This window comes from Cinclus cinclus, chromosome Z (genome assembly GCF_963662255.1).
Source record: "Cinclus cinclus chromosome Z, bCinCin1.1, whole genome shotgun sequence".
Taxonomy (NCBI): Eukaryota; Metazoa; Chordata; class Aves; order Passeriformes; family Cinclidae; genus Cinclus; species Cinclus cinclus.
Genome location: NC_085084.1, coordinates 63,812,514 through 63,827,454, shown reverse-complemented (window position 1 = coordinate 63,827,454; position 14,941 = coordinate 63,812,514). Strand labels below are relative to the sequence as shown.

Below are 14,941 nucleotides of genomic sequence, written 5' to 3'. Positions count from 1 at the left end.
TTGCTGTCTTGTTCAGAATTGAAGTCCAAAGTGCTGCAATTGTATTCACATTTGCACAAGCATGAGCACATAGTGCCTTCAAGACAATAAAGTAAAACAAAGTTGGAATTGTTATTGTTGCAAGAAACTCCTGTAGTCTGTACATGATGTAGTAGAATGTAGCAATGAAGGCTTGTTACAAACATTGAGCTACTGCCCTAGGTACCCAGTAGATACTGTGGTTTAATTGCAGTAGTCTTTTATCTGTTTTGATATATATAACTGAAACTAAGAAAACAGCTAGCAATTTGTCAAGCATTGCTGGATTACTTGGGGAATTATTTTGGGTGTACTCATAATAACATTTCCTCCCCTACTCTGGTGTTGTTTTCATCTGCACTTGTTAGGAAAAGGCTGAGAATTGCTCTTGCGGAGTTAGCAAAGAGTGTGTTTCCTGTGCAAAAGGAGAAAGCTGTCTACATCTAACAAATTAACCCTTGCATTAAACAATACAGTTTATACTCCAGGGAAAAGAATTAAGTTCAAATATCTGTTTGTTGAACTTCTCATTCAATATTATGCATACCAGGCAAGGAGGAGGAGGAAGAGGAGGAGGAGGAGAGGTTGTTTAGACAAAAGACAATTATGTATTCTAATACAAAGATATCATTAGACTAAACAAAACTCAGTGTGTGCTCAGAGTGTAATAGGCAGATTTTTTTTTCCAGATGTGTTTGGTGTTTCTCCATTGGGAAGTCCTATGTCTCCTCATTCCCTGTCATCTGACCTTTCATCATCCCGAGATTCTTCTCCTAGCCGTGATTCATCAATTGCTGCTGCAAGTCCTCATCAGCCGATTGTAATTCACAGTTCAGGAAAAAAGTATGGCTTTACTATCCGAGCAATCAGAGTTTATGTAGGTGACAGTGATATCTACACCGTGCACCACATCGTTTGGGTAAGATAATATGTGTTTTTTTACCAATGCATGACAAATTACAATTATATGCCAAGCAGTTTTTCTTAGAATGAAATTCTGCCTGTACACAAGAGCAGTGTTGCCTGTAGGGAAAACAGCAAGCCATCCTTGGCAGAAGCATTATCTACATGTGATGTTGAACTTCTGCAGCTTTACTTTAACTTTTGGCAAGTTTGTCAGTTATGAAAAATAGCACCTTGAGTTTAGAGTACTGTGTTTTAGGAAACCAAAGGCTTGGTGCAGACGCTCTTTGATTGGGGTCAGGATCTGCAAATGTAGGAGGTTGTAAAGAGAAATCGTTGAAAAATAGGTGGAGTTTGTTAAACTGCATCAATTAAAAGATTCATGAAAGTCAGCAGTATTTTACTAGACACAAGTAAGCTGATCTCAAGCACTGATTTTCTGTTCTGTTGAAATGTACAGATTGTTTGGAACTGTAAATACTTTTAAGATTTGTATGACACAGGAAGAAGATTGACTGTCTTGAATAAATCATGTATTTTTATTCCTTTCTTCACTACACAGTGGGAGAGAGCCTAAAGCAATTATTTGGTTGTCAGCCTCCTTAATTGTAAAATATTTATATACACATATGTATGTGCATATATATGTACATATATGTGCATTAATTTTATAATTTATATTGTAATGAATTATGATTTTATATATTGTATAAATTACACGTACATAAATAGTGTGTGTATATAAATGATTTCAACCAAAAGATTATTACAAATTCAACAAAAGACTTTAACTTTTGTATACTGCTTAGTTCTAAATATGTATTGTAGATTTTGAAGTAGCAGTGCAGATGTAATGTACTACTAATTTTTTATTCATATTGTTTACCCCTTAGACCTATTAATCCATTGAGAATATTGAATCTGGAGAACTGGGTACATTTGGTGGATAATGGAATAAATTAAAAAAAAAAAAAAGATTTCTTGCCACTAGCGTAACATCACACAAGTGAAAGGAAGGGGAAAAATGATAAATTGCAGTAGAATTTGAACCTTTGGGTTTTTTAAAGTATCATAAGTTTGTTGTTAAGCTCTGTTAGCACTGTAGTCTTCACTAGTGTCTGCATGACTTTAAAAACTTATTTAAAAATATAATAAATTATTTAAACCACCTTCAAAATATTTTTGAATTCAGTTTGTTTTAGTCCTTTATCACTTTTGTCCTGCAACAGCCCTTCTAATTGAAAGTCTGGTGAGTTTGAACCAACAGAAACAATCCTTAACCATATGGTGGAGTTAATTTTTATTGTAATTAGAGTACTGCATGTGACCATTACCTTAGTTATAGTATTTCTCAGTCAGATGCTAAAAATCTTCACTCAGTTCTGAAATTTTGCAGTGGATGATGAACTACCCCTTGTTATCATGCATGAAAACTCCCTGTTTTACAGAGCTTACATAGTACCCATAGCAGGTAGCGTGTTTCAGTGAGCTTTGAAACCACTCCAGGCCCCACCTAAATAGACAGTTTGAGTTAGTGGAGGATGGTGAAAGAGCTGAATGTATTGTTCTTCTTTTCTTCCTTTATATAATTAAGTTTCTTCAGTGCCAGCTGGTTTGGAGTTCATCTTGTGTGTATTCTCTTCCTCTGTTTTTCAGAATGTGGAAGAAGGAGGTGCAGCTTACCAAGCAGGTTTAAAAGCTGGAGACCTGATTACTCATATCAATGGAGAGCCAGTGCATGGTCTTGTTCATACAGAAGTCATTGAATTGTTGTTAAAGGTAACTCTTAGCCAGCTGGGATGCTAAAGTGGTTGCTGTTTTCGTCTATGATGGTGGGGTTGTATTTTTTTTCTTGAGATTAGTTACTAGATTTTATTGTTCTTAGGAGTACAGACTCTAAGCTGCTGTTGTCACAGATCGGGAGAAGGGCCACTGACCATACCATGCTATGATTTTAGTTTCTCTGCCATAGACTGGCACTGATGCAGAGATTGCTGAAATAAATTTGAGGCAATGACATGAAAAAGATGTCTCTGTCTCTCAAAAAAATTGACCTTTTCAAACATGTTCTCTAATGCCTCCATCTTCATCAGATACTTCATGCTTTTGATGATGATGCTTCTCATTTTTCTTCTTCAAATGTGGAATCTGTGAGGAAAAATAAACACAAAGAATATGAAATATTTCCTTGCCTGCTATATAGGAAGTTGCTTTCATATTAAGGCCCAAAAGGGTTTTGTCTCATGTATACCCTGGCATGTCTGTCAGAGCTTCTTCGATGGATGAAATTCTCATCGTGCAGCTTAGCTCATGAATAATCTGTCACATTCTACTCTTGTGGAGTTTTATGAAGTCTGTCTTATTAGAAAAATCACAGTTTTTCCTTTGAAACAAACAAAAAAAACCCAACTTTCGTTTTCTCTGTAGCTCATCATACCTCATTTTTCATGTAATCTTTTTAGTGTAAGCTAATGTAGATCAGAATTACTTTAGAAAGCTGTATATTTGCATCCTATATTATTAACAATTTATGGTGTTATATGCAGAGTTCTGCTTGTCAAAGTGCATAGTCAGTTATAAAAGAAGTAAAGAAAAAAGCACTGGAGAGCAGTGAGGTGATGGGAAAATACAAAAAGCTAAAGAAAGATGCAAAGTACACTTTTACTTCAGTCTTTATTTTATTTCTCTGAAACCAGGAGGAAGTTCTAAGTTTTCCAATTTTGCAAGAAGTTTGTAAGAGAAAATTCTGTGACTTAAGGCAGTCAGTTGTGCACTCATTATCTAGGCCAGATACACAATAGAAACATGGCAACCCTGCTCACTACTTACAAGAGTAAACTCAAAACAAGGGATCGTTGTTTATCCATAACTTAATTTGTTGGGCTGTATCATAAAATAATTTGGGCTATTGCGATTTCTTTGAAAGGAAGTTAACTGTAGGGGGTATACAGTGCTGAGCAGGAGGCACGTAGTTTTAAAACATAAAATCAGCAGGAAATACCTGTATTTTTAATTGAATTATCTATTCATGCAATCAGTGCTAAAAAGCTTAGGTTAATTATACTTGTTAACCCTCTTGAACAAGGTAAAAATGTGTTTTGGGATTGACAGTGAAGATTTCATTCTTCTCCTCTGTTTCATCATTGCAACAGTTGGTGTCCTGAGATGTGAATGGACCACTGTGCAGTTACAGCTGTTCTTTGTGGGAAAATCAGGTGTTTCTGTGGAAGCTTCTATTTTGAATTTTGCAGTCTTGGTTAATCCTTGGTGTCCTTCTGTCTAGCTACAATTGCTGGAATTATTCTTTGTCTTGGGGCTTGAATGGAGGAAGTTAGGAAATACACCAGAGTTTTAGAACTTCCCAGTCCTCATTTACTAACTGTGGCTGGCAATGTCTGCAGAAACACTTCTTATTCTTGAGTTAATTTTAATTGCATTTGCATGTATGGTGTAGATTCAGTTTAAGGCAAAGACACTTTGTATTACTCATATTACACTTGAAGCATCTACCTTCATTTTGGCAGAGCGGCAACAAAGTCTCAGTAATGACAACTCCTTTTGAAAACACTTCCATCAAGACAGGACCTGCCAGGCGGAACAGCTACAGGAGCCGAATGGTTAGGCGCAGTAAGAAGACCAAGAAGAAGGAGAGTTTAGAGAGGTAAGTAATCCTTAGCTTTCACAGTGAAGGCATTTCTTTGTTTGTGTGTGTGTGTGTGTGTGTGTGTGTGTGTGTGTGTGCGTGTACATAACACCAAATTTAAAATATGAAGTTAATACAGTTTTCTCTCATCCTCTGTATTTCTGCCTTTTTTCTGAGATTTTGTGGCCTTTCAAGTCTTGTTTTGCCTAAACTAGAGCTGCTAAAACAACCTCTAAAAATAGTGAATAACTGAGGTTGCATCTTAATTTGGCTTAACTATATAATTTTGCATTTCTTTAATTAAACTCTCTAGTGCTAATGCCTGTGAGAATTTTTAATTTGATATGTTCACGTGTATTTTATAAATATGTTGATAGTACTTTATAGATATTTCCTCAGTTTTGTTAGGCTGTTTAATTTAGAAAATTAAGATTTATACTCATAAGGAGGTAATTGTTCTTCTGAAATACAGAGAGTAAATTTTAGTGTGAATAAAATTAGTTACAGTGTCTAATTGCCTACTAATAGTTACCTGTTAATGAATCAGAATGTTTTCTAAACTTCACAGTCTGCAGTGCGGCTTGGTTTCATATAAAGATGGATTTACTATTCTCATTGTGTCAGCTTGTAAAAGTTTTGCCTGTGTAATAGTATCTTCTGGGCACCTTAATTTATGACTAATGCTGTGTTTTTCTCACACAAGGAGAAGATCTCTCTTTAAAAAGCTGGCAAAGCAACCCTCACCTCTTCTTCATACAAGCAGAAGTTTTTCCTGCCTGAACCGATCACTTTCTTCAGGAGAGAGCTTGCCTGGCTCTCCAACCCACAGCTTATCTCCTAGATCTCCTACCCCAAGCTACCGTTCCACTCCTGATTTTCCATCAGGTGAGTGTGAAGCAGTGAAGAGCAGAGGAAAAGGACTGGAAGGATACTGTACATTTTGTGGGCCCCCACAGATCTGATACACTCTTCTAAGAGCAGTCAGCTCTGACAGACATAATCATAGAACAAGTGTTTTCTGTCTGGAAAAGGGGAACAGATTCCGGATGTGAAACAAAAGAAGCACCTGAAAAGCAGTTCTCTCTTAAGTTTGTCATAGTGTTTAAATCTCAATCTGGTGGCTGAAGGTTGACTAATAAACAGTCCCAATTTGCAACGAAAGAGAGAATTTTGCCTAAGAGAGGCTACATGATAAAACAGTGAAACTGGGGTAAAAGCTGCTACTTTGTTTGAACTGGGATGGTTGAAAAAGATTAGCTGTGTGCTGAAATACGCATCTCTCTGACTCCTAAAAGCCTGCCCCTTTTTCCTCTTTTACTTCTGTCACAATTATAGTCTGTACTAGAATTGACTGCTATTGTTCAGTCCCTTGGCAAAGGTAAATTATCTGGAAAACCTTGATCATTGCTTTGAAGTGTCAGAAAGCATTAGTTATTCTATTTAAGTAGAAGCAAGAGATAACTTAAAGGGGATGATGGAAGAGAGAGAAAGGGAGAAACAGGAATTGTTACTGGAACGATGCAGGTTTTTTTGCAGCCTAAAACCTCTTGCACTTAAAGCCTTCCAGATTTTGGAATACTGTGACAGGAGACAGCACAGGACTTCTGTTTCTCACTGAACATTTAGACAAGATTGAGAAAGTCTTGCTAATCTTACATTTGTTTGCTTGTTTTTTTCTTTTTGCAGGTACTAACTCTTCCCAGAGTAGCTCCCCTAGTTCCAGTGCTCCCAATTCTCCAGCTGGTTCAGGGCACATAAGACCCAGCACTCTTCATGGTTTGGGTCCAAAGCTTGGTGGGCAAAGATACAGATCAGGAAGGCGCAAATCAGCTGGCAGCATTCCCCTTTCTCCTCTCGCACGGACACCTTCTCCAACACCCCAGCCAACATCTCCTCAGCGGTCTCCATCACCATTGCTGGGACATTCAATTGGAAATACAAAAATAGCTCAGTCCTTTCCTAGCAAAATGCACTCACCTCCAACTATTGTGAGGCATATTGTCAGGCCAAAGAGTGCAGAGCCACCAAGATCTCCACTGTTAAAGAGAGTTCAGTCTGAAGAGAAACTTGCACCCTCTTATGGCGGTGATAAAAAGCACTTATGTTCACGAAAACACAGTCTGGAAGTGACCCAGGAAGAAGTGAATAGAGAATTGTCTCAAAGAGAAGTAACTCTTCAGAGCTTGGAGGAGAATGTATGTGACGTGCCATCACTGACACGAGTCAGGCCTGCAGAGCAGGGCTGCTTGAAACGACCCATCTCCCGAAAATTGGGTAGACAAGAATCCATTGATGAGCTAGACAGAGAGAAGTTGAAGGTCAAGGTAGTTATGAAAAAGCAAGATTTTGCTGAAAAAGCAAATGCTGTTGTACATGAACCTAGCAGTGAACCAGAAAATCCCAATACCTTAAGACTGGAAGAAAGAGACAAAAAAGCATTCCAGAAGGTATTAGAAAGATCAAGCCAATTTGAAACAAAAATTCTTACTGTGGAGACCCAGTCAGCTGGTGGCATACTCAAAGACACCCTTCAAAAGAATGCAAACTTGAGATCAAATGATGGTGTTGCTTTCGAATCACAGCTCTTGTGTCGTGGGCCTCCCCCTAATGAACTCAGTCATATTTCCTACGACTTCAAAAGAATTTCCCCTTCATGTACCCTGCAAGATGTGCTACCTCAGTCTTCTGACAAGATACTAAATGGAAAGGGAGAAAGCACAGATAAAACTGTACCAACAAAAGAATTTGTCAAATTTGAGAGATTAGATGGTAAACTTGGAAATATTGATTATCTCAGAAAGAAAATGTCTACTGAAGAAAAAGATGACAGTGTCTGTCCATTGCTAAAACCTAAGATGACATCTAATGTTCATGAATGCCTTCAGCTTAGTACCGGCAGACCTGTAAATATACAGCAGGACTCCACTGCAGTTGCAGATGGTAGAGCATTTATTGGCAGTGCACATGCTGCTCAGATTAACTCAGTTTCTTTTGTTCCTCTGAAGACCTTAAGTGGCCGAGCAGACATGAGCATGGAAAAGTCAGCCCTTATTTCCACTGAAGCTCCTGTCAGAAAAAGTCCTTCAGAATATAAACTCGATGGGAGGTCTGTTTCCTGTCTGAAGCCAATAGAAGGCACACTAGATATTGCATTACTTTCTGGGCCACAGGCTTCAAAGACTGAGCTGCCTTTGTGTGTAATGCCAGAAGGAGAAAGTACCAGCAGTGATGGGGGATCTAAATCCCCAGTGCCACAAGGGAGTGGTGGGAAGGCAGAAATGGTCTCTCAGAAAGAGCAGTTGTTAAGCTACTCAAAATCTGGCAAAGTCAACATAGCAGAACCTCAGGTTCTACAAGTAGGCAAGAGTTCTCCAAATCCACCATTCATCCCTGTGGCTACAGAAGCAGTGACAGAGAAAAGGGTTTCTAGTCCAGCCACTAAAGGTAGTATTTCTGTTGTTGAAGCTGCTCAGAAGAAAGATACCTCCCCTTCAAAACAGAGGGACCTTTCAGTGGAGGTAAAATCTTGTGTTACTCAAAGTCAGAGTTTTAAAACTACTCAGACATATTCCAAACCTTCTGCTGGCCATAGCACTCCTGAAAAAGCGGTAGGAAAAGAGAAGCAAATACAGAGAGAGTTGCATGTCAAACAGCCAGTAGCCCAGAGAGGTTGTGAGCCTATCCCTGCGAAGGTGGAAGTGATCAGGGAGTCATCTCTGAAGGTTTCTGTCTCAGATGTCCTGATAACAACCTGCTCTAAGAGCAATGAAAAAAATCATGCTGACTTTGCCATTCCACTTGAGATGCAAGGAAAAACGCAGTCAGCTGGCCCCAAGGCACAACCTAAGGAAGGCAGAGAATCGCAGAAGCAGCAAGGTAAAGATGACAGCGGTGTTTCTAAAAGTTTTGTGGAAAGAGACATAACCAAGCAGAAAGCTGAGTCTAAGAAAGTTATCACAGAGGCAAAGAGTGATGTTCTTCCATCCAAATGGCCCGTGCAACCCTCAAGAGATTGTGATCATAAAACTGAGAAGTCTGCACCAGTTTCCTCTGTTCAGAAGGACAGTGCTAAAGATACAGGAAAGAAAGATCAGAAATCACTCACCGATACAAAGCTTCAAACTAGTGAGAGAGAGCAGTCCAGCCAAGCTCCTCGGCAGCAACTTAGCACTTCAGGCTCCCCTGCTGTGAAAGAGGCAGTAAGCAGACACAGCACTATGGAAGTTCATGTAGGGATTCAAGAACACGTGAAGCCTGCTGCCACTTGTGTGGAAAGCAGCAGTAATAAACCCAGGCCAACCTCTGATACAAGCTCGTCCAAGTCGTTGGATAAACAGACATCGTCACAAAAACCATGTGCTCCAACCATGAAAGAAAAAGAAATTGTTACTCAATTGTCTTTCAGCTCCCGGAAGGATGGAAAACATGCCAGTAAAAGTGTCCTAGATCATCTTTCTCCTGTTACAGGCTCTTCAAGAAAAATGAACAATGAACATGTGCAGGCTGAAAGGCCTTTGGGTTTGGACCATGGCTCGCTGACCACCCTCCAAATGAGCAGCACAGCCCCTGACACCAAACTGAAATCTTCTGCAGTGGGCCCACTGCCAGCCAGCCCAGAAAGTTCCAAGCAGGTGCAGAGGCAGGATGCAGCAGGCTTGGGGGAATCTGCTGATCCAAAGCAACTTCGTTTCAGTGAAAAACAAACCACTGCTCCAAAGTTTTCCACTGTTGAAGACTGTCTCTCACTGAACAAAGAGGCAGACAGAAGTCCTAGTAATGAGATGATCGCTGCAGACAAAAGACCTGAAGGAAAAATATGCACTGATGCACTTTATGTTCAGCTAGACAGTGGGAAAGTGGAGCCTACCCTTTGTCTCACAGCCTGTGATATCAGAGGGAAAGGAACAGAAAAAGCAACCACAAGTAGCAAAATCTCTCAAGATATAAAAGGGAAGGGACAAGTTAATCAGAAACAGCCAGAGGATGCAAACAAGCAGACTGCAATAAAACATCTACCGACTGCCAGTGGGCAAAGTTCTTGTCGTGTGGCTGCAGCACCAGGAAAGTCAATGACTTGTTCATCCAATTTCTCTGAAGGTAGACAGGAAGTATCTGTTTTGTCTTCAGCCAAAAGCGATGCATCTTCAGCAAAGGTTAAACCAGGCTCATCAGAGCTTCCTGCAACTTGCAAGGAACTAAATAAGAAAAGCACCTCTTCCACAGGGAGCAGTAAGGCAGAAATGACTAAGAGTGTTTCACTGATGGCCTTGCACAGTGCTGCTGTTGTAGCAGAACCCCACCACCCTGCTTCAAACCTTGGGGGGAAACCTGGAAATCAAGAAAAGTCTCTTTTCATTAACACTGTGGATGTAAAGGGAAAAGATGCTGTTGTGACTCAGCAGTCTGCTTCAAGAAAACAGAATGTAGGTAAAGATTTATCTAGGTCAGCAGCCACACCTGACCGCCCTAACGCACTTTCAGATGACAAAGACTCAGCTCGGCGTCGAGGAAAGGAAGTTTCACGGAGCAGTGCTCACAAAAAAACGTGTTAACTCTTAAGACCTGGCAAGTGTGAATTCAACACTAGTGGAAACAATTCCAATACGTTGTACTGCCTTTAAACCAGCACTGTGTCGTGTCTTTGTGCGGCAAAGCTTTCATGTCACTGAAGAAACAATACAAGGGGATATGTAAAGAGAGGACTTCTTTTCAAAATGCCTTTCCAATTGTAACCGGTAAAACTGTTACCACATAGTATTTGTACAAAAATACCTTTACAGCCTAGAGCTCTTGAAAATACTTCTGTAAATACTTAGCAATGTGTCTGGGGTTTGAATGTAGCATATATACTTTGCTGCTGGTTGCGTTGTTTACTCTTTCCCTTTTTAAGATAGTTGCTTTGCCACGTATTTGCCATACTCGAATATGAAACCAAATTGCTAATATTCAGACCTGGCATGGAAATGCGCAAGCACTGGTCTGACTGGTAAAAAAAAACAAAACAAAAAAAAAAAAACAGGCCACATTTTTACTTACTACAAATCCCAGATAGAGGCTAAAAAATACTAGTACAGAATAATACAGTGACCTGTTGCGAGTTTTTATGTGTATTTTTAATAATCTGATTTTGATAGTACTGTACTTGGCTGACTGCTTCACCAGATCTAACACGAGAAATAACTCTTATCTCCCTGCTACACAAAGTCTGGCTAGAGTAGATGTCCTTAAAGCTATGGAAAGACCACTTAATTATCAGGGCATCCCAGCAAGAGTTGTGTTCTCTGGTGAAATGATGTTTCTTGTCTTGTCTCTTGGGAGTGTATTGTGTGACTTTCACCTCAGACAAGGCTGAAATTCTGAAGCACGTGCCATGTGCTTAATTTTTGCTGCAATCCTCTCGAGTTCCTTGAGCTTTTTTAAATTCAGGCCCTTACAGTGTGAGGCACAAATATAAGCACATGACTGGTAGTACTATGTTCATCCCTGTTCTTAATACATTTAGAGAATACATTGTGGCATATAGGTTTGTTTAATTAGTGTCATACGGCTGGTAGCTGTTTTCTATTTCATGACATAAGGTAAAAAGGAAAAATACACTTTGGTATCATATCTTTAAAAAAGTTTAGGCTATCTGACACATTTTAATACATAGCTGGGGCCTTATGTTGTAGATTTAACTTGCTGTTTTTAGCAAGTAATCCCAGGTTTCATATTCATTTTGAAATGCATTGAGTAGCTCCATACATTTCAAAACATAATCTTTTTATTTGTATGCAAAAAAATTCAATACTGTAATTATAAAAGAAGCATTTTTTAACAAAGGAACTTGTTGGAGCTATTTGGTGCTAGAATGTTACTGTCTTTTTACTTTTGCTAAGCCTTATTTAAATTTTGTATACAGTGGAACATGTAGACTTTGATCATTTTTGTGTGGAGTATTTAGCCTGTTTTGAGGGATGAAAGGTAAAATTTGAAACATGTACAGAAGCACTACGAAATACCCTTGCAGGCGCATGGGTTTTAATAACTGGGGATCAATAGAATGGTCGTTTTGCTTATTTCTGTTTTCTGTAACCACAGTAGAGCTAGGCCCCTACCTTTTTCACCAATGCTTATAGTTTGTCTTTCTGTCTCAAAAGCTAGAAAACTTTTCGTAAAAGCACAGTGTAATCTTGACTCAGAGACTTGTGTGACAACAGACAGTGTGCAGAATTCATTTCCCTCTGCTGAAAACTTTATTATACTGATTTGTTGAGTTGGATTACAGCAAACCTGTAAGAAAAATCCAGTAACGCGAACAACTCCTGATTTTTCCTGTGGCACTAGAACATTCATACTGCCTTTGATGCATTCAGAAAGGAGCTAGTAAGCAGTGGATAATAAGTTTTGAGAAGTCTCAAAAATAAAATGGTCTCAACATTTACAGTTCATCTGTGCTTTGGCAGTTAATACAAATGAATGCTAATGCACTTCAAAATAACATTTCTGTCTGGGAGATAGTTCCTAGTTTACAGTCTCTGCATTTTTTCAGCTATCCTCTTGTTTCTTTTAAAACACATCTAGCTTTTGTTTACAGTATGCCTTTATGAATATTTTGTATTATCACTTCTGACAAATAAGTTCTTTGCATTTTGGAAGTGTAAAAGTGCATAAGCTTGTGTTTATGTAGTAACTGTTTGTTGGTGTTTACCTTATAAGTGAGATGTTAGAGATCTTCCTGCCTGTGTTCTTCTTGGTCAGTCTTAATGTGATTATAGATCTGATGTGTTCTTTTGTAGACTTCCTGCAGTAGATTTCTCAGCTTACAAAAAAAATTAAAAAGTTTAAAAAAAAATTGTTAGGGTCTGTGCAATAAAGTGTTTGCAGTCTTATTTTCTCTGAGGAACTCCTAATGGATGTAATAATTGTTATATATTGAACACAATTATTTATACTTATGCAGTTGCATAACATTGAAATAAAAATTCAGCATGAAACTGTTGTGTTAGCATTTTTTCTCGAACTGCTTTCACTGTTTTAGTGTAAGGCACATCTCTGCTGTAGTCAGAGGCTGGAAGTTTTGGTGTGTTTTGGGACCAGCTCAGTGCACCCTTTAAAGGCACGTGCTGGTGGAGGGTTTTGCATGCAGTTTGGTTGGGGGGACAGAGGAGGTGTGCATGGCTGAGTATCTCATCTCAGGCTATGTCTGGATCCTCCGCTCAGCTGTTGGATAGGTAAGTGTGGTGTGGTGCTGGATGACGCAGCCTGACTGCTGGCTTCTATAGGCAACAGCCTGAAATGTGACATTTAAATTCTTTCTGCAAAAGACATACCATCATTCGTTACTATAGGAGCAGCATATATTAAAAGTACACACCTCTGTACTGTTCCACTGCTCCTAACTCTGCAGAGCTGCCCAGCAGTTGGGAATTTTTGTTTACAGTTTATTATTGCTTTGTTTTGTGTGTATTTTTCCTCTGCACAAAATGTGCAGCAGTGTTACAGCATGTTTGCTGCTTTTCTCCCTGAAACCTAAGAGTTGAGGAGAAGCTGCAGTTCACCCCCAAGTTTTCCAGTTTGCTGCAGCCCACCAGAGGGCAGATAGTCTTAAAAATCCAGTGTGCTGATGGGGGGGTGATGGGTTGAGGAGAGAAGAGCAGGATCCAGCAGCTGAGGGGAAGGAAGCTAGAAGAGTTTGGGCTGACTGTCTCATTCCTGTGATGGCTGTGCTGTCTCTGGCTGTGAACAGCATAGTTCTCTCTGCCAGGGGAGGCATAGAAGCCTGCATGCCCGGAGTGAGCCCCAGTGTTGTAGGCCAGAGAAAAGGGGTGGTATATGGAGTTTGTGTTAAGGGGGAAGGTGGGAGAGATGGGTTATCAGTGTTACATCTGGTGTGTCTGTCACCTTCACATTCTCACCTTAACCTGGGATGGGAATGCTTCCATGGTCTGAAGGGGAATGCATGCTCCCTCCCTCAGCACTGAACTGTTGGCTAAACACCCTTAGGCCCCTTATTGTATGTAGTCTTACATAGCCTGCAAGACTTGCAGGGACATCCAGCTTGATTTGGGTCAAAGCTGAGAGGGCAGATCAGAAGGAAAAGATCACAGGACTGAAATACTAGAGAGGGTATGGATGCGTATCCCACTGCATGCCTTGAGGTAGCAACAGTTTTCCTTTTCATTAACTATCTGTAGTACAGTAGTTGATTAGAACTGACCAGGCTGATCTTCCAGGTACCTGCCAAGGTTGCATTTGAATGAACTGAGTGTGGGAATCACAGAATGGTTTGGGCTGGAAGGAATATTAAAGTTCTGGCCTCCATGAGTAGGAAGTGATGCTAAAGGTTAGAGTTCAAGAGGCAAAATCTAAGAGCATAAGGGGGAACTGAGAAGATTGCAGAGTAAGAACACATTAACAGTGTAGTTGTGTTCTAGTACACATCAAGCCCTAAAGAATGCAGATCTGAAGGGGAAGAGGATGTCCAAGGAATTTGGTAGGAAAATGTCTTCTGCTACTGGGGGAGAAGAATTTCCATTGTTTTTGCCTGATCAGGGAGGTATAGTATATAGTGTTTGAGAAGGGTCTTCACCTGTTCTTTTTCCAGGTTCAGACAAGAACAGTGAATCATAGAGTTCTTAGAAGATGTTCCATTGACACGAGGATGTATTTTTTGAAGTCAACATACATGGAAATTGGTCCACTCAATCATCTTGTTCCAGAGTAAAGTGGCCCTTCAAAAATTGACCTGCATCTTATTGAGAGACCTTGCTTAAGCACAGTTAAGGAAATTAAGAACTTGGCTCTGAGTTTTGGTTTGTCCTGGTGAAATAAAGCTTACTAGTCTGTGAAATAATGAAGATACCCTCAAGTTCCTTCTCTTTGTAAATACTGATAAATTCTGGGTTGTGTTGAGCTGTACTGTGACTTTCAGGGATATGTAGTCCAGGAGCTAGGGTGATGGCGAGCTAAATCTTCTTAGGCACCATTCACCTCAGGCAGTTCTCTTGTTCTCTCTGTGTGCTGGCTTTGTAGCCATATTTGAAAAAAAAAAAGGGATAAAAGGCAGGACTGGAAGCCAAAAGAGTGCATCACATCAGAGCTTGAGTAGGTACACAGTTCCGTAAGAAAAAGATACATTGCTTCTTTCTACTGTATATCCTTACTAAATAATCCCAGAAGACGAAGTCTTTGAATTTAACAAAGTCTCCATACACAATCTGGACATTTTAGTGTATTATAGCAGAGATAAATTTTCCTTCAGAAAAAGGAAAGGTTCTGTATTTAGATTTTGTGTATCCTGAAATATACAGTGTGTGCTGTTCAGCATTGTTTGCACAGTGTCTTACAAATGGCATTTTTGCAGGTAAATAGAGCAGAGATAACACTGTAAAGAAA

At 39.6% G+C, this 14,941-nt stretch overlaps 1 protein-coding gene across 1 annotated transcript in view; it reads left to right on the top strand.

Annotated features, from left to right (window-relative positions):
* The window catches only part of MAST4 (microtubule associated serine/threonine kinase family member 4), a 279,151-nt gene extending 266,710 nt beyond the window's left edge, over positions 1-12,441 (top strand). The window contains exons 27-31 of the mRNA XM_062513746.1: positions 708-937; positions 2,578-2,700; positions 4,446-4,582; positions 5,268-5,449; positions 6,251-12,441. Coding sequence (XP_062369730.1) covers positions 708-937; positions 2,578-2,700; positions 4,446-4,582; positions 5,268-5,449; positions 6,251-10,116 — 4,538 coding nt within the window. The 3' untranslated portion in view covers positions 10,117-12,441. The remainder of the gene's footprint in view (positions 1-707; positions 938-2,577; positions 2,701-4,445; positions 4,583-5,267; positions 5,450-6,250) is intronic.
* Positions 12,442-14,941: the final 2,500 nt, after the last annotated feature.